Source organism: Triturus cristatus, chromosome 12, assembly GCF_964204655.1.
Source record: "Triturus cristatus chromosome 12, aTriCri1.1, whole genome shotgun sequence".
In the NCBI taxonomy this organism is placed as follows: Eukaryota; Metazoa; Chordata; class Amphibia; order Caudata; family Salamandridae; genus Triturus; species Triturus cristatus.
The window spans coordinates 100,363,414-100,383,430 of NC_140595.1; the positions used below are offsets into that span (position 1 = coordinate 100,363,414).

Here is a 20,017-nt window from a genome sequence, read left to right on the forward strand (position 1 = left end):
CCTCCGCAGGTGTGCCGCCACCACCGCCATGCACTTCGAGAAGGTCCTGGGCGCAGACTTTAGCCCGAATGGCAGCACTGTGTATTGATAGTGATTGGCGCCGACTTGGAATCGCAGGAACTTCCTGTGCTTCCGTGCTATGGGCACATGGAAGTACCCATCCTGTAGATCTATGGCACAGAGCCAGTCTCCCCGTTGCAGCTGAGGGTAAATCTGGTGCAACGATAGCATGCGAAACTTCTCTCTGCGAATCCATTTGTTTGCCTGTCGCAAATCCAGAATGGGCCTGAACTCGTTCTTGTCCTTCTTGCGAACGAGGAAGAACCGAGAGTACAGACCTCTTCCCCTTTGAGACAGAGGTACCTCTTCTACCGCCTTTTTTCTCAACAAGATGTCTGTCTCCGCCTGGAGCTCTCTCAGCTGGAATCGAGAGCTGACCGGCGGAATCGCTGGAGGCGGGCTGATAAACCGAAGACTGTATCCATTGCAAACAATATTCAGCACCCACTTGTCCTGAGTAATTTTTCTCCACTCTGCCGGAAAAGATTGAATGCTTCCCCCCACTGGAGTGGGTAACGGTTGAGGGGGAAGTAGCCGCTCAGGGCCGAGACCCGGCCGGGCCCTTGGTAGTGGTAGTAGCCTGCTGGCCTCCTCTACCCCTCTGGCGCTTCTGGAAGGGCTTGCGGAACTGCTGCTGTTGTTGCTGCTGCTGTCCCGAACCCTGCCCACGCCCTCTGCCCGAAGACCCGAACCGCCTCTGGAACGGGCGCTTCTTCTTCTCGGCCTTCTCCAACCCGACGGCCGTCAGGGTTTCCGCCTCCGCCTTCATGCGGGCCATCTCATCATCCGCATGTTTCCCGAAAAGGGTTTCCCCCGAGAAGGGCAGGTTGGCCACTCTTTGCTGCGCCTCTGGCTTGAGGGAAGTCAGGCGCAGCCACGAATGCCGCCTCTGGTGGACGCCATGACAGTAGGCGTGGGCGGCCAACAAGGATACATCCGCCGCCGCGCCGATCACCTGATTAGAAACCAGCATGCCTTCTCGCACTGTTTCCAAGAAGTCCTCCTTCTTGTCCCGGGGCAGCAGGTCCGCATACTGCTGCAGGGACTCCCACAGGGCCCGGTCGTAACGGCCCAACAGAGCCCCTGCACTCGCCGCCTTCATGGTGGTGGCGGCGGTCCCACACACCTTCCTGCCCGCAGAATCCAGCCAGCGGCTTTCTTTGTCAGGCGGGACCGTCGATGAAGGGGCGGTCGCATGTTGTTTCCTCGCCGCCGTCACGATGACCGAATCCGGCTTCGGGTCCACCCTCAAAAAGTTAGGGTCCGACTCCGGGGCCCTATACTTTTTCATGAGCCTGGAGGGGGCGGCCTTCGTCACCGCGGGAGTGAGGAACAGCTCCAACGCGGGTTCCACCAGTCCTGGTACAAGAGGCAGTAGGGGGCGAGACAGATGTTTCTTATGAAGTGTCTCGAATATCACGGACGTCGTGGGTGTTGGAACAGTCACCGTGATACCCAACTTTGCTGCCCCTCTCAACAGCACCTCTTGGAAAGAGACCAAATCGTCCACCGGAGACACCCTAGTCCCCGGCGAGTCCGACAGCGTCGGGGAAAAGTCTCTGGTCGAGGATCGCGTGTGCGACCTGGACCTGTGCCTCCTACGGCGTCGTCCTGAGTCCGACGATGACCGTCGATGGCTCCGTGATCTTCTCCTCCTGAGAGAGCGGGAGCGCGACCTCTTCAGCTTCGGTCTGCCCGCCGGTCTAGCCGGTCCCGGCGACCGCGGGCGTCGTGGCTTCGGAGTCCCCTGCGGCGGAGTCGGGTACCTCGGAAGGGAAACCGACCGCGGGGGAACCGCCGGCAGCCCCAATGGAGTGCGTGGCAACGACCGAGGTGGGGGCAGCGGAGGCAGTGTCCGCGGCTGTGGAGGCGGTGGTGGCGGTGGAGGTGGTGGTGGTGGCGGCGGTGGTGGTGTTGGCGGTGGTGGTGGAGGCGGAGTCGGAGGTGGTGGGAGAGGAGGCGGTGACGTAGGCATCCGAGGAGGCGTATACACCACAGAGTACACCGATCCCGATGACTCTCTCTTCCTCGACGGCGTCCTTCGCCTCGACGGCGACCTTCGCCTCGACGGCGATCTGCGCCTCGACGGCGATCTGCGCCTCGACGGCGATCTTCTTGACCTCGAGCGTCTCGACGTCGATCTCCTCTTCGACGGCGACCATCTCCTCTTCACCGACGGCGAACGGCGATCTCCCCTCGACGGCGAGCGCCGACGCCGGGTCCGATCTCGACGCCGACTGCTGGACGGCGCCGTAGACTGCGTCGTCGCCGAAGATGCCGATGTAGTCGACGGCGGCCTATTCAGGTCCCTCGACGTCGACCGTCGACGCCGCTTCTCCCCAGAGCCCTGGGAAAACGGCGAACAGATGGTGGTCATCCTCCTCGACGTCGCCGTCGACGCCCTCGACGTCGACGGGGAGTGGGAGCGCTTACTGGTCTTCCTGCCCCTCGGGAGCCCCCCAGAGGCCTCAGTATGGGCCAAATCAGCCCCTCCAGACCCACCTGGTGCCTTCAGCCTTCTCTCCTCCAGGACTTGAAGCCTGATTTTCATTCTGTCCCTCAGGGTCCTGGCTGAGAACGAGTGGCAGATATCACAGTCTTCAGGCACGTGGGACTGGGGAAGGCAACCTATACACACCTCGTGTGGATCAGTTTTAGCCTTCTTTCTACCACATTCCGGGCACTTGTCGAACAAGCCAGGCATGTTGACAGTACCAGCTACTAAGCACTTGAAAAAGTGACAAAAATTGACAAAAACTACAATAAACCCTTGAAAAGGGGAGAGCTCAATGCTCCAGGGTCCTGCTAGCAGGAGCCGTAAAAAAGAACTGAAAGTGGATGGGACCTGCTGGGCATTCTGGGATACTGGGGAAAGTTCTGGAAATCTGGAAAGTTTTCTTAAAGGCACAGTATCCTGTTCTAAGCCACATAATGGCAGCCTATGGGGCTTGTCTGTCCACTCCTTCCTCTCTATCATTCCAGAGGCTTTTGCTGGTAGAGGCAGGGTTTTTTCCTATGTGGAGAAAAACTAGACAAGCAGTGCTGTTTGTGGATGTTGGTGGAATTCTAGTTGAAGTACTGGACAGTGTAGCCTGTGGGTATAGGCTGCATTATCTGTCTTTAAATTAAATTCTCTCTTAAAGGTGTATGCAGGTCTGCATGATTTGTCACCTTTAGAGATTATTTTTTATTGCTCCGGGGTCCACGCACATGGGCGGGACTATTCACTAGATTATGACTATACACAGAGATCCCCTACTACAGAATTATATGTTCAATAAATTATATAAGTTTGTAAATGAATGTACAGGATGTGTTACATAAAACTGGGGGATTGCAAGGTGTAGAAGTCACATATCATCTTCTATAGCTCACTGTGCTATTGCCCTCGCAATGCGCTCAAACGTACACATAACCGACCTGCTAAACATATAGCTGAGGGCTTTAGATCTGATGCCACTTCTTGTGATGCCACTTCCTGTAAAGTCGTGGCTTGTGACGCCACTTTCTATGATGTCAATTTCCAGTGATGCCATGTGTGATGCCTTGTGTGATGTCATGTGCCGTATGTCGTGCGCCGTGATGTCGTGCGCCGTGATGTCGCACGCCATGATGTCGCGCGCCATGATGTCACTTGCATACTGCCAAACTAGGTCAGTCCCCCCACTTCTGTTTTTTACGACTTGTGCCCTGTCCAAGTGCATTATAAGTCCAAACCAAGAAGAGCAATCCGGGGGGGGATACAGGGTCTCGAAGAGTCAAGCCGGGGCACAGACAGGGTCTCTACATTTTGCTTCAGTCATGGAGTCCTAAAAGGACATCCAACCTACTGACATTACAATGCACCCTTCTCTCTGCAAAAGTTAAACACGTACTTCCTTCCAGTGGTCCAGAGAATGTCAGGGAAAGAGGAGTGAGTGTGAGCCCCCAAACTGAAATGGGTCTTGGCTGCACAGCTAGACGACAGGTATAGAATCGTATGCTTATAATGTAGGTGTGGTTTTCAAGCACCACTGACCAGTGGCTCTGTGACAAATCATACGCTTTCACTTTTTTTTTAAAGAGATATAAAATCACAATCCAACAAATACACTAATTGGAAGGTTTTATTAGTCGGATATTGTTTTGCTCAAGGAGGGGGCATATACTTTTCCTTTTACACCAATAGAAATCTTGTCTCCTCCTCAATTGTTATTTGATGGTGAATGTAAAGCAATCCATTGCTGGTAAGAAAAGTCTGTCAACAAGACAGTAAAGCGCGGTAGAGGTCACCTCATGGGACACTAAGAGCAGCTGTGCGCTAAGGGAGCACAAACCAGGCCCCAGATGGAAGGCGCAAGCCATAGGGAAGAGTTTACTATCGACGACTCAGCTTAGGTGAATCCTTAAGGAACAACTGCGCCCTCTGGTGGATATTTACTGAAACATCCTAATAACCCTAAACAATTTCACAGGAACATACAAAACAAGCATTTACAATGCAATGGTCTCGGCATTGGTAAAGTTAGAGTTATTGGCATTGCTCATGACATTATTTTTGTTTGTTTTTGTTTTTAAAACATTGAAAGAAACGGCATTGTTATTTACAATGTCAATAGCTTAATCACTCTCAAATGCGAGACCTATTGCATTTGCATCCACACACAGATTAAGCTATTGACATTGTAAATAACAATGCCGTTTCTTTACATGTTTTAAAAACATAAACAAAAATAATGTCATGAGCAATGCCAATAGCTCTAACTTTAACCCCTTCAGTGCCCGCCCCTTTCCCCCCATCTGTGCCGGCCGTTGCATTAGCGGGCGGGGTTTATGACGAGCTGGACTCGTCAAGGGCACAGCGCAACCGCGGCCCATGACGAGTCCAGCTCGTCATGGGCACTGAAGAGGTTAACAATGCCGAGACCATTGCATTGTAAATGCTTTTTTTTGTTTATGTTTTTGTTTTTAAAACCTTGCCTGGGATTCTGTGTTATGGAGTGGAATTATGTGGAATGGTATTTTGTGTTGTGTAGTGGTATGGTGGAGTTTAACTACGTGGTGTGTTGTTGAATTCGATAGGATTATGTGGTATTCTGTGGCGGGGATTGGATGCATGTGGTGTGTTGTGTATATGTGTTGTTGAGTTGAATTATGAGGTGTGTTGTCGAATTGTGTAGTGTAGAATGGTAGTGTGCGGAATGGAATGGTGTTGCGTGGAACTGTGGCGCTGAATGAAATCATGCTGATAGGAGTTATGTGGCATGATGGCTCGGTTGGAAGGAATGCAAGAGAGAGGCGACAGAGAGAAGGAAAAGCTGGTAAGGATGAGAGTGCATCACATGGGAAAAAGACAGAATGAAGGGGAGAGAAGAAAAAGGAAGCAGGAAAAGTGGATAGAGCGGCAAGTGAGAGAAAGGCTAGAGGATGGAAGAACGAGGAGGGCAGAAAAGGGAATGAAAGGAGGAAAAGGGACAGCAAGAGGAGTGCGAGAAAAGAGAAGGAAGAGAAAGAAAGGCAGACTCAGAACGGGGAGAGCTGAACCGGCTGCAGTCAGTGCAGTTGATGCTGGTCCGCACATGAGCCTCACTGAACTCCTGATGTAATCCCTACATGTTCATGTTAAGCTAGAGCTTTTGAACAGTGGTGTTCAATCCGGGGCTTTCGGATTTTCTTCCACCGGGTGGTATGCACTTTCCGTGATAAAACAATGCTAGGAAAATTATTGGTATAAGGGGCACGGTCACTTTTTGGAATGTTATAGCGTGCACAGATATGGAAATGGCACATGGTTGTGAATTGACGTATATAAACTCCTAGTGTCACAAGATTGTGTTTGCTGAAGGTAATGCCCACACTAGTCTTTTCAGGCGTGTGCTGTCCAAACCACACTATCACCGGCTTGTGAACGATCAGAAATCAAAGCTCAGTTTCCACTGTGCACAGCAGAGTCTAATAACACTGTGGTGCTTGCCATTTTAAACATGGCATGAGCAACAGAGGACGCGGCCAGTATGCAGACAATATTAAGGAAACTCGTCTTTCTCAATGAGGATTTCCCAAAAAACGATACTCAGTCTAAATGAACATCGAAATCAGCTAGCCGGAGTTTGCTTCAGTTGCGGAAAGGAGAGCGTAGTAGATATATAAGCATAGAGTGATGTTGTGATGTAGTGAGATAGAGAGAGGTAGTGAAAGAGAGAGTGAGAGTGAGTTAGAAAGAGTGAGGTAGTGAGATAGTGATTGAGGTAGTGAGTGAGAGAGAGTGAAGTTGTGAGGTTGTGAGCTAGAGAGTGAGGTAGTGATGTTTTGAGAGAGAAAAGTTGTGAGATTGTGAGATACAGTGCAGTAGTGAGGTAGAGAGAGTTATGTAGTGAGAGAGAGTGAGGTAGTGAAACAGTGATGTAGTGAGGGAGAGGGATGTTGTGAGGTAGAGCTCTGCCTACAATAGTAGTAATTACAGACCCTTACACTGTCTCCAGAGTTAGACATTTTAAACAATTACTGGATTAAGCGCCAAAACTCTGATAGAAACATCGGCGCTCTGTAACCCACCGCTTGTGCACACACTTTTATGCAGTTAGCGCGTTAACCCACAGAGCTGTCCAACAGGCCATCCCTGGGTTAAGACCCAAAGCTCCGATTGTAACACCATTCAATGAGCACCGTTAGAGGGGGGGCACCGAGCCCCATAGGGGGCGCGATCGTTGCCACAGGCCTTCCATCCCTTCAAACCTTTAGATTAGGAAATTGAATAAAAAATGCCATCCTTCTGATGCTTCCAGAGGCGTCAAGACCGGTTACCATGGTAACAGGTCTTTTCAGGAAGGTCTGACCTCTGTGCATTGTCCCCGGACACGCCCCCTGGGTTTATACTGTACCTCATTAAAATAATGACCCGACCTCTGCTTTCACTTCCAGTTCACAGTTAGCCTGGTGCCGGGAGGGTCACCTTGTGCGTTCTGCGCTGCACGACTTCACGTAGCCGCGGTCTGCAGACGTCAGTGCAGCAGGTACAGCGGCACCGGAGCTAAGGGGTATCAGGGTCTCATTGCACCCAAATTATGGCCGATATATAAATATCCCACGAAGACCCATCCTTGCAAAAAGGAGAATGCCTAAAAATCCAACAGCGAACAATAAAAAATAAAATACAGGTCACAAGTCCAGGTACAAATAATAAATACTATTGAAATAATGCCAAAAATAAACTAGACCCCTGTGGAAGAAAATATAGAATACCACAATATTTTGCCAGTAAATTAAAAACAAAACAGCTTCCCCTCTCGAGTCTAAATGTCAACTGAGCATCCTCGCGGTGCAGGCAGTGAGTGTCGCCGAGTTAAGCGCAGGGACCCCCCCCCCCCCCCCCGTCGGCAGTGTTGGAAAGACGACGCCAGGGGCCCGAGTCTATCACCCCTCCCCCAGTTCCTCTGTAGCACAGGAGGTCAGGCGGGCTCTGGACTGCAGTCATAATAATTTCGCGCCCTTACTGACTGAAATGAAAACGAACGAAACAGGCTATTTTTCACCGCGAAGAGTGAGAATGATTCTTTCACTCCAGCATGTCGGATTCAGGACGGGTTATTTGAAATAAGCGAGCATGTGCGGTGTGTCGATGGGAAGGTGGCACCCGCCAGAGAAGACGGACCCGGATACAAGCTCAGGCCGGAGGGGAGATAGCCGTTATCAAGCTGCGGCACCAAGTCCGGGCCCCGTGATTTGGAAGGGAGCATGGATAAAAGAGTGAGATGTTGATGGTATAGAAGGCTCGAGACAGCAGGGTGAGTGACTAACGGGATGGAAAACCCACGAGAAGAGTGAGGCATCGAGGGAATGAAAAGGGCAAGAAAAAAGGGTTGGAGACCCAACAGCAGGGGGAGAGGACGCCAGGAACACCGCCGCCTTTCTCCGAGGCACAGCAAAAATGCCTCGGAGAAACGCAGGGTCCTTTTCGGATTCGGGGGCGTGTTTTGCTGTTGTCTCCTCCCTGAGACTTTTCGCAAAAAACACGCCCCCCGATCCGAAAAGGACGGGGCATGATTGGAGTGACGGGACCTCTTCTCCAATGGCTGGCCAGCATTTACGAGGCCAGCCAATGGAGAACAGGGCAGAAGAGGGGCGGGTTCAAGCCCCTCTTCTCCAAAGTCATTAAATCTCCGGACTTCCGGTCTGCCGACCGGATGGTCCCGAGACCTAAACAGAAAGGGTTCGAGGAGTTTGTCAGTGGGAGAGGAACTGGTGTATTGAGGTGACAGAGGGTCTTTATTGTGATCAGGGGAGTACAGCAGGCCACAAGCAGATCCGGTCTGACCACTGTCAACTAAAAAATGTGAAGGAGAGTCTCGCACCCTCAGTTCTATCGAAGAATTGTGCCTCAGTCTTATGGAGGAGACACTATTTAGTTACAACTTCACACTGTAACTTAAATATGTTGCTCTGTCGATTCCTCTACTCCCTGAAAAGGTTTCCTGTCTTTCTGTACTGCCATTTAAGTCCTGCTGCCAAGAGTGTCATGAGTTGTTGTTCTTAATCTTAGTTAGAGGTGTACACTTGCATTCGTACAGGCTGCACCTCTTCTATCGCAGACTTTTACCCAGGGATTGGGTTGGCAAACTTGTATTAAGAGGAGAAGCTCGCTGGGAACAGAAATCAATAGTAATCATAAATGATTGATTTATTTATTTACTTATTTGTAAAGCGCCGGAATCACCCCAGGAAGGGGTATCTCCGCGCTGTTGAGGTGCTACAGTAGGCAGAGGAGGGACATGTTCAAATAATACAGTTTTAAGGAACCTTTTGAATTGGAGGTGATCAGAGCATTGCTGCACATGTATAGGAAGCTGGTTCCAGAGAAGAGGGGCTAGGTGAAAGAAAGCTTTCCCACCCAGTCGCGATTTCCTAAACTGCAGAATGATAAGCAGAGATTTTGTACCCGAGCGGTGTGACCTGGAAGGTATGTAGTGGTAGAATTTTTTTGCAAGATAACTGGGGCCTTTGCCATTCAAGGTCTTGTGTACAATACAACAGATTTTAAATTTGACTCGCTTGCGTACCGGGAGCCAGTGAAGTTGTTGAAGAAGGGGAAGGGAGGCAGTTCTAGAGGGGGCGTTTGTGACAAGGCATTCCACAGTATTTTGGAACACCTGGAGTCTGCTCAACGAGGCCTCATTAGCTGAGACCAGAAGAGCGTTGCAGTAGTCCAAGCGGCTTAGTACTAATGCCTGGATGAGAGTTTTCCATAAGGCCATGGAGAGGAAGGGGAAGACTGGCCGTAGTAAGCCAAGTACATGAAAGCAGGAGCCAGCGGTAGTTGCAGTGCGCTCTTTCATGGTAAAATCCTGGTCTAGGTGTATGCCGAGGTTCTTGACAACAGTTTTGGGGTCTGGAGGGTTGCCTATATCCGTTAGCCACCAATCTGGAGACCACAGCAGTGTTTCATCTCCAAACAGCATAATCTCAGTCTTCTCTGCGTTTAGCTGGAGGAAATTGTTTCTTATCCAGCTAGCTATGGCCATCATACCTTCCGAGAAGAAAGACTGAGCATTAGGGGTGGATGTGTTGAATGAGAATAAAAGCTGAGTGTCGTCAGCGTTTGAGATTGGTATTAAGCCTAATGTTCTGAGTACATCCCCTAGAGGGGCCACATAATTGTTGAACAAAGTGGGACTTAGACAGGAGCCCTGAGGTACTCCCTTAGTCAGTCCCATAATCTTTGAGCGGAAGGGACCCAGGTTGATAGTCTGAGTGCAGAGGGAGAGAAAACTCGCCATCCACCTGAACGCCTGTCCTCGTAGTCCGATTTCTTTGAGTCTCCCGAGTAGGATCGGATGGGAGACCGTGTCTAAAGCAGCTGATAGATCCAGCAACACGAGAAGTACTGCTTGTCTGCTGTCTAGGGACTGCCTGATGTTGTTGGTAACAGCAATCAAGGCCGACTCAGTGCTGTGCCTAGGCCTAAATCCAGATTGCGATGAATCGAGGCATTCTGTGGATTCGACATGGTCAGATAGGTGTTTATTGATGTGTTTTTACAGTATCTTACTCAGGAGAGGAACAAGAGAGAGAGGACGAAAATTGGATAAATCATCCATTGGGGCCTTGATGTTCTTGCGGACAGGAATAACTTGTGTCGCCGTCCATTCCACGGGGAGATGTCCCTCTCTCAATGAGAGATTGAGAATTGAGCAAATGTGCGGTGATAAGTGTTTGGAAAGCATAGTGGAAATTTCGGCTGGAATAATATCCAGCGGGGAACCTGATTTTACTGTAAATAACAGTGATTCCACCTCATCGTTGGTGAGAGGAGGGATGTTTCCCAACAGCTGTGCCTTAATTGTGGTGGAAGGACAACAGGGGGCCAGAGCCTGCTCCGGGTTCCCGGCTGCGATGATCTTATCACAGATCAGCTCAATTTTATGAGTACAGTGTGTTGCAATTCTGTCACAGAGTGCTTGAGAGGGAGCTTCCTCATTATCGCAGGCTTTTGGATTAGTAAGAGATTTAAGGATTTGGAATAAGACTTTAGGGGCATTCCCTGCCTGATTGAGCTGTAGCATGATATGAGCTCTACGATCTATTTTAAAATGTTTGTGGTATCGGGTCAGGGCAGTCTTGTATCTCTCTTTGTCCTGGCCATCGTGAGAGCGGCGCCAGCGTCTTCCCCAGAGTCTTACACCCCCATTTTTCCGTCCGTAGATCGGGCGAGAACCAGGCAGTCTGGGGCCGCCTAGGTAAGCTAGTGTAATATTTCAAAGGGGCTAAATGATCAATGGCTTTTTTTTTATAGTGGAATTGTATTGAGCCAGGTATTCCTTTACATTATCAGACTCCAAGTTCCAAGAGGTTGGAATAATGTCCTGGAATAGGTTTGGGGTGATTTTGTGCCATTGTCTGCGAAGATGTTGAGAAGCCTGCAGGAGGGCATCTTGCACCCTAGGGTCTAAAATATGGAGGTCAATTAGTGCATGGTCTGTCCAAGTAAGTGGGCAAGGGGGTTCGCAAAGGAGATTGGGAGAATTGGTGAGGATCAAATCTAATGTATGTCCTGCTGTATGTGTGGGGCCATCATTGATCTTATCTACAACAATATCTAAATCTGTTGATTTTTACAAAAATCATTCTGACCATCTTGAGGGGCTTTTCTAGCAAAAATGCCTAAGGTTGTGATTTTATCCATGGTACAGCAGCCACCCAGCAGGAGGCGAATCGTTCGTTTAAGCCTAATACCACAAGCAAAGAGGTCCAATTCATTACAGTGAAACCACCAATGGTTTGTGAAGCTAGCCCTAAAATCCTTCTTGTTAACTGGCACCAGGTGACTGCCCTTTCTAGACTCATGATTTAACTGACTACGCGACTCAAAAAACACAGACGCAAATTCTTTCTCCAAAAGTAAAAATGAACCATGAATACAGCCACAGGTAGGCGCACATGTTGGTTTTGATTGGAATACGAGATGGTCAGTGCTACACTAAAACTATACATTACTACGGTTCCATCAGCGCTGCTGCTTAATACACTTTAACACTCACAGTCCCAGCCCTGAAATTTAACATCAGCTGACCAGGGTTGTCCACGATTCTCAGTCAAGACTAGCTGCTGACAAGGTACAGATTTTTCTTACAAGTAACCAGAACTCGTCATAATCCTCGATGTGGTAGAATTGATCATCAGTTCCCACTCCTCACTCACACTTTTATCCCTAATTAAAAAGCTGAAATCTCTTTAAGTCTTGAAAAATGATTTGGCTGTGCTTGTTTTGGGATTTCTGAAAGCCCTGAGCGCAGCATGTAACAGGAGTTTTATTTTGCCAGACGAACACATTCTATATTGAACCTGAAAGTACTCGTAACCCTAGGTTCGAGGCATATGAGCTGCAGATCACGTACTTAGGAAAGTAGATCGCCATCTGGTGTTGCACTCGGATGCTTGCAGGTTGTTGTTGTCTTCGGAAGAAGTCTTTGGTCACGAGATAGGTGACTCCTCCCTTGGACGACAGTGCGCATGGGCATCAACTCCATCGTTAGATTGTTTTTTACCGCCATTGGGTTCAGATGCAACTTTTCCGCTCCGGTAGGAAATATCAATTCCAAGCTTTCGAAGCGAAAAACTTCATAACAAAACATCGAACACTTTCATCCTCGACATCGATTACATCGGCACGATTCCAGACGTTGACGCGGGCCGCTGGGCCTATCCACGCCGTGAGGCCTACGGCTCATGGAAAGGACGCCGTTCAAAAAAAGCCCCCAGTGTGGAGCACAATTTCCGCACAGTGACCACCACAAAGTCTGCAACCTGTTCCTATCACTGGAACACAACGAGTCCAGCTGTCCAGCCTGCGCATCCTTTTGATCCAAAAAGACCATTCGGGATCGAAGGGCTCGATGCCACATCATGGCACAAAGACCAGCTCCGGAACCAGAGGACATCTTTGATGAAGGCCCGATGTCCCGGAAGAAGATTCCGAAGATCTGCAAATAATTTCCGAAGCAGACGACTCAGACAACCCCATCACTCCTGGGCAACGTGTGAGTACTACTGCCCCTGCCCCAACCCCACCAAAACCAAAGGCATTGGTCAAGACTTCGCCTGCTGGCCCCAGTTGAGACCCAAAACATCCTTCAGAAGCCCCGCCTCCGGGCTCGGCTCCGAAGAAACATAAGCCTTCCGGTAGCTCGGGACCGAGCAAACCGCATGTCATTGTCCAACCGGCACCATCGGCACCGAAGACAAAAGACCACTCGGCACCGAAATTGGCTCCAAAGCCCTCGGCCCCGAGAACACCAAGGCCAATACAGACACCGACACCGAAGGTTGCCAAACCCACAGATACACCTTCGGTTCCGAAAACCTCATCGGCACCAAAACCATCATCGGTACCGAAACCACTGGCTAAGGACTCTCATACGCCTCCTAAAGCCAAACAAGCTACCGATCAACCAAAACCTCGATCGGAACCGAAAAAATCGGTACCAAAGACTGTTCCTGAAGAACAAGAACTTTTTCATCCAGATCCAAGGCAGAAAAAGATCTATATCAACCCCAAGACTGGACATGTCACCGCGGTGCCATGTAAAAAACGGAAACTGGACACACCACCTGCCCCAGTTCCTGTAAATAGGAAGGACTCTTCAACATCCCCTATCCCTCCTTCCTCTCCTATACTGCCTCCTATCCCACCCCCTCTGCCTACATCACCATTACCTATACCCTCTCCATCTCATACACCACCACCACAGGATGATTATGATGACCTAGGGGGTGGGGGTGATCCTAATGATCCGTTCACGGATCCAGACACTTCACCACTGGATGATTGGGCATTCCCCCTACCAGACATGACTGACCCTCAGCCATATCCCTCAAAACCATCGCCTCCTGACGATCACCTGGGGTTTGGACAGTTATTCAATAGAGCAGCAATATACCACGGCGTCACAATGCACTCAGACGCACCAGAGGAAGACTTCCTATTAGACACATTCGAACAGTCTCAAAAGTCTGTACAAATTCTGCCCATGATTAAAGGAGTCATAAAACATGCCCCCGAAGTCTTTAAAGACCCCGTTCGTGCCAGGGTTCTCAACCCACGGATCGAAAAGAAATATAGACCTGCTCCTGAAGATCCTAACTACATCAAGGACAAATTCCCTTTGGATTCTTTGGTCGTTTCCAATTCTCGGAAACGCACCAACTCCCAAACCACAGGAGATACACCACCCCCAGACAAAGAATCCAAACTATTAGAAGCCTCTGGCAAAGAGTAGCAGCACAAGCCCCTAATCACTGGCGTATTGCCAACACCAAAGCCCTACTAGCACGCTATGACAGGGCCCACTACGATCAATTAGAGACTCTCTTACAACATCTGCCAGAACAATACAAAACCCAGGCAAATGACCTCATTCAGGATGGAAAGCTCATTTCAAATGCAGCAATTAAATGTGCACTTGACGCCGCAGACATCGCCTCTAGAGCAATTAACATAAGTGTGCTCCTTCGACGACATGCATGGCTACGCATCTCAGGCTTTAAGCCAGAGGTACAAACTACCATACTTAGTCAGACATCCAATCAGGAACAGCTCTTTGGGCCAGCAGTAAACGCTGCCCTTGAAAAAATGAAAAAGGACACAGAGACGGCTAAGTCCATGGGAGCATTACAATCTCCCCAACCCTTCTATAGAGGAGCCTCAAAAAATATTGGAACGGACACCTCCTCTACATTCAAAACCGCCAAACACACATCCAGTAGAGGATATTTTAGAGGCGGATACAGAGGAAACAACAACAAGGGGCGAGGTCGAGGTAATAACAAAACTCGCACCTCCCCTGCCACAAAACAGTGACTTTCCTCCACTTCCCTCAGGCCATTCCACTCCGGTCGGGGGAAGACTAACACAGTTCCTACCTGTCTGGAACTTCATCACAACAGAAAAGTGGGTCAAACAAATTATCCAGTAGGATTACTGCCTGGAACTCACAATGACCCCCCCCCCCCACATACCACCGAAAAAACAGGGTTCCATGTCACAAGACCATCTTACAGTCCTCAAACAAGAGGTTCTCTCATTGCTTCAAAAGCACGCAATAGAACCAGTTCCCTTAGAACATCAGGGTACAGGAGTATATTCACTCTACTTCCTAATCCCCAAAAAGGACGGGACTCTAAGACCAATACTCTACCTCAGACCCCTAAATCTGTATATCAACTCAGATCATTTCCATATGATCACTCTTCAACAAGTGCTCCCACTACTGCAACAAGGCGATTTCCTTACCACACTAGATCTCAAGGACGCCTACTTCCACATTCCCACACATCCTGCCCACAAGAGGTATTTAAGGTTTGTGGTGGACGGACAACACTACCAGTTTACAGTCCTCCCATTCGGGGTAACAACCGCACCCAGAGTATTCACAAAATGTCTAGCAGTAATAGCAGCACATCTCAGACGGCAACAAATTCATGTCTTCCCGTATCTAGACGACTGGCTAATAAAAGCCAAGTCATTCAACAAGTGTGTCCTACACACTCACCAAACTATCCAAATTTTACTCAACTTGGGATTCACAATAAACTATCCCAAATCTCACCTCCAACCTGCTCACATACATCAGTATCTAGGAGCCACCATAAACCCCTCCACAGCCCTAGCATATCCCAATCCAGCCAGGATAGCCAATATGCAAGCTCTTATCGCAAAATTCCAAATCCAACACTCTCTTCCAGCAAGAGTGTTCATGCAACTCATAGGCATGATGACGTCATGCATCTTCATTGTGCTTTATGCCAGACTTCAAATGCGCCCCTTGCAAGAATGTCTAGCACGTCAGTGGAACCAGGCTCACGGGCAACTTACGGATCTGGTGTTGGTGGACAGCCGCACACATCGCTCTCTCAAATGGTGGAACATAACAAACCTCTCCAAAGGGCGGCCGTTTCTAGAGCCTCTTCCACAAAAAGTGCTGACAACGGACGCATCGCTCACAAGATGGGGAGCCCACCTCCTCGGCCACACCACTCAGGGCAAATGGACCACTCAACAAAAAATGCTCCATATCAATTACCTGGAACTGCTAGCAGTGTTCCTAGCACTAAAATCATTTCAACTACATCTCCAAAACAAAACTGTCCTCATTCGGACAAACAACATGACAGCCATGTATTACATACAAAAACAAGGAGGCACACATTCTCTCCAGCTGTCCCAGCTCGCACAGAACATTTGGAGATGGGCCATTCCCCAGAAAATATACCTACTTGCAGAACACCTTCCAGGGGTTCACAATCAGATTGCCGATCTGTTAAGCCGACAGACTCAACAGATCCACGAATGGGAACTACATCCCCAAGTTTTAATGCCCTTTTTCCAACAATGGGGCCAACCAGACATAGATCTGTTCGCCACACACGAAAACGCAAAATGCCCAACCTTCGCCGCCAGGTTTCCCCACCTGGAGTCAAAGGGCAATGCAATATGGATGAACTGGTCAGGCAGATTTGCGTACGCTTTTCCGCCTCTCCCACTCATTCCATTAGTGATACGCAAGCTCAGGCAACAGTCTCTCAAACTGATGTTTGTAGCTCCCACATGGGCACGCCAACCGTGGTTCCCAACACTACTGGAACTCTCGCTAGTGCCCCACCAAAGACTGCATCTCTCCCCGTCCTTATTAACCCAGAACCATGGAGAAATCAGACACCCAGATCCAGCTCAACTGAACCTGGCAATCTGGCTCCTGAAGTCCTAGAGTTCGGTTATCTCAACCTACCACCAGACTGCATGAATATTATAAAAGAGGCCAGACGACCTACCACTAGAGCCTGATACGCTGCAAAATGGAAAAGATTTGCCATTTACTGCACTAACAATCATATAAACCCACTGGATGCATCCATCCAGGACATCATTAGCTACTTACTGCACTTGCAAAGATGTAATTTGGCATACTCATCCATACGTCTCCACCTAGCAGCATTAGCAGCCTACTTACAAAATAGACAACACTTGTCACTCTTTAGAGTACCTGCGATCAAAGCCTTCATGGAAGGACTAAAAAGAATTATTCCTCCCAGATTACCACCCTCTCCAGTGTGGAATCTAAACATTGTTCTTACAAGGCTCATGGGACCCCCATTTGAACCTCTGCATACAAACGAACTACATTTCCTCACATGGAAAGTGGCTTTCCTTATCGCTATCACATCCCTCAGAAGGGTAAGTGAAAGCCAGGCTTTAACCATACAAGAACCATTCTTACAATTACACCGTAACAAGGTGGTTCTTAGAACAAATCCGAAATACCTTCCAAAAGTCATATCTCCGTTCCATCTTAACCAATCAGTAGAGCTACCAGTGTTTTTCCCAAATCCCGACTCGGTAGCTGAAAGAGCTCTTCATACCTTAGACGTTAAAAGAGCCCTTCTTTACTACATTGACAGAACCAAATCATTCCGCAAAACAAAACAATTGTTCGTTGCTTTCTCTCCACCACATAAAGGCAACCCCATTTCCAAATCTGGGATAGCTAGGTGGATAGTTAAATGTATCCAAATATGCTACCACAAGGCTAAACGCACACTAACGGTTCCCCCTAGAGCGCATTCCACACGCAAAATAGGGGCTTCCATGGCATTCTTAGGAAACATTCCCCTAGAAGATATTTGTAAGGCAGCCACATGGTCTACAACAAACACCTTCACTAAACACTATTGTGTTGACGAGCAAGCAAAGCAGCAAGCTTCTGTGGGTCAGGCTGTCCTTAAAACTTTATTTCAAACTGCTGCAACCGATACAGGTGACCACCGCTAGGGGAGATACTGCTATATAGTCTATCCTAAGTGTGTGATCTGCAGCTCATATGCCTCGAACGGAATATGCTACTTACCAGTATGCATCTGTTCTTGGCATGTAGAGCTGCAGAGCCACACACACCCACTCACCTCCCCGGGACCTGTATCTGTTCCAGCAGCGTCTTACTTAGACATTACACATGAACATCTCTCTCTTTTCTACAAACTCCATAATTTCCCATATGGCGAAAAACAATCAAACGATGGAGTTGATGCCCATGCGCACTGTCGTCCAAGGCGAGGAGTCACCTATCTCGTGACCAAAGACTTCTTCCGAAGACAACAACAACCTGCAAGCATCCGAGCCCAACACCAGATGGCGATCTACTATCCTAAGATTGTGACTCTGCAGCTCTACATGCCAACAGATGCATACTGGTAAGTAGCATATTCCTTTTGCTGGTGCTATGATTTATAAATCCATCTGCCCTTGGGTTATTCTGTTTCCTATAGAAAAGCAGCAGTGAGAGCAGCCAATGAGGGTTTTATCCCCGATGGAGACTGGACATAGTGCAGGAAGAAGAGGTTTGCTTTAATTGCCACCGCAAAGTCTCAGGTATCAGAGCGCTTTACATTAGCACCAGTTACGTTACAGACGGACACATTCATTTTGTGTGGACACGGGGAGATTAGGTGATTTGCCCAGAATCACAGGATGTTTGGGCCTCTCACCAGACTCGAACCCGGCTCTCCAGCTTCGATGTCGACCGCTCAAGCCTTTAGGCCACATCTTGTTGTGTGACGCAACTATGGAAAAGCGGTCATTGCACCAGCCGAGCAGGTGTTAAGTTTGGAGATGTGTGCGCTTTTCATAGGCAAAAAGCGTCACTGATGCAAAAAGCCATTCCGATCACAAAATGCGGATCACATGCATTTCAACACGAAAGAACAGATGTAAAGTGGATGTGCACACTAAAGGGAAACACATGATAAGGTATTTTTACAAAGTCACAGGCGTTTTACTTCTCTTTTGTGTGCTTTTGCTTAAGCGCCATTGTTGCATTTAATTTAGTGCACACAATTGATTTGTATTTTTCATTGCAGCTACTAGAGTCACTGTAATCCTTAAAGGGACTCAGGAGGTGTATGTATGAAAGAGAGACAACTTAGGGTGTAAAGATGCCGCTAGGTGCACGTGACGTAACTGGAGGCGAACACTGCTATGGCCGTAAGAGAGCATTCTGGGTAAGAAAGAACAGAAAAATTACCACATTCACCCAAATACACTCTACACATCAGCATCTACTGACGGGACTTCGGGTTTGGTAACCAGCGTCCATGTACCGTACCTGTAGACTGTGGTGCTGGCAGTCTTCACTTTCTCTTCAATAATTCGCATTTTAAACTTGTTGTACTGAAAATAAGAGAAAAAGCAAATGTCACTTGGGGAGGCGACACTGAAGCTTCCGTGAGCGGTGCCAGCAGGTTCTCAAATTCAGGCCCTTTGTTAGTGTTAGGACTAAGAGCAAATACTCTCAAACAAAGGCACCACCGCTACCCATCCCAAGGCCCTGGTGGACATTGACTTACTGAAATGTCTCACCGTTTCTAGGTACTATTTCTCTCTTTTATCGATAAGCGTCTGGTAACCCTAAATATGGAATCAGTTGGCATACATGTTTGTATTCATTCATTTCAATCTGGGATCATCTTTCCTATGCAGCTCGGGTGCATTCTGGTTCTTGACATTTTCTAAATACGGAGAAAGCAAAACCAAGGTTTTTTTGTTATTTTTATTTTCTTACTATAAGTTATAATACATATTGCTGCACACATTTCTCCTGGGTGGGGAAGGCTTTGTATACCATATAGTTATCATGCGCCCATCATTGAAACTACTGATCGGAGCATACAGGCACCCAAGTAGACTGCTGCGATATAACACGTTAATAATTAGCCTACCACTGATGCATGGCAAACTGTAAGGTTAACATACAATGCAATATCTGAGCAGTGTTGCAATAAAAAAAGTTTATAAAAAAGTAGAAAGCAAAACAAGGACCTAAGTGCATTTATTTCTACTCCCTCAGGTCTACAATATTTAGGTCTGCATTGCCTTTTCACAAAATATAATTCTGACTGCAGAAATCTAGACGCCAACATGAATGCAGATAACCACCCCCTTTTTTTTTAATAAAGACTAAGAAAAGATGGTGTTCAAATGAAACACAAGTGGGGCACAAAGGTGTTTCTCTTTATAGATGAGCATGGCCTATGCATTAACTGCATCTCAGTTGAACAGATGGGGACAAAGATGAAACTATGCGGCTAGAGAGGGGCCGGGGATGATGTGTAGACCAGGATACTGCATAACTCAGGATTAGGCTTGCAACCCATGAGCATATAGCTTGTGCAAGCAGTAGACAAAGCGAAGCTGCAATTCTTTCAAAATCATCTCACCTGAAATAGTTCCTTCAGATCATCCCGCATCACAGAAATCCTCTCGAAGGGCCACTTCTCCTTCACCAGGGACTTGCACTGCACTTCCAGATCAGGGAGGTCAGTCCCCAGCACGGTGCTATAAAGGCATAGAGAAGGGTTGGTCAGTATCACTAATAAGTCATCAAATAAGCTGTAACTGCGCATGCATCATGTGTGTTCAGAACCCAGCTTGCAC

The 20,017-nt window shown here is 48.3% G+C and overlaps 1 protein-coding gene across 1 annotated transcript in view; it reads right to left on the reverse strand.

Moving 5' to 3' along the window:
* Window positions 1–20,017, reverse strand: part of TARS2 (threonyl-tRNA synthetase 2, mitochondrial) — a 171,321-nt gene that overhangs the window by 82,948 nt on the left and 68,356 nt on the right. The window contains exons 6-7 of the mRNA XM_085638536.1: window positions 19,801–19,918; window positions 18,690–18,754 (exon numbers count right to left, since the gene is read on the reverse strand). Of these exons, the coding sequence (XP_085494662.1) occupies window positions 18,690–18,754; window positions 19,801–19,918 (183 nt within the window). The remainder of the gene's footprint in view (window positions 1–18,689; window positions 18,755–19,800; window positions 19,919–20,017) is intronic.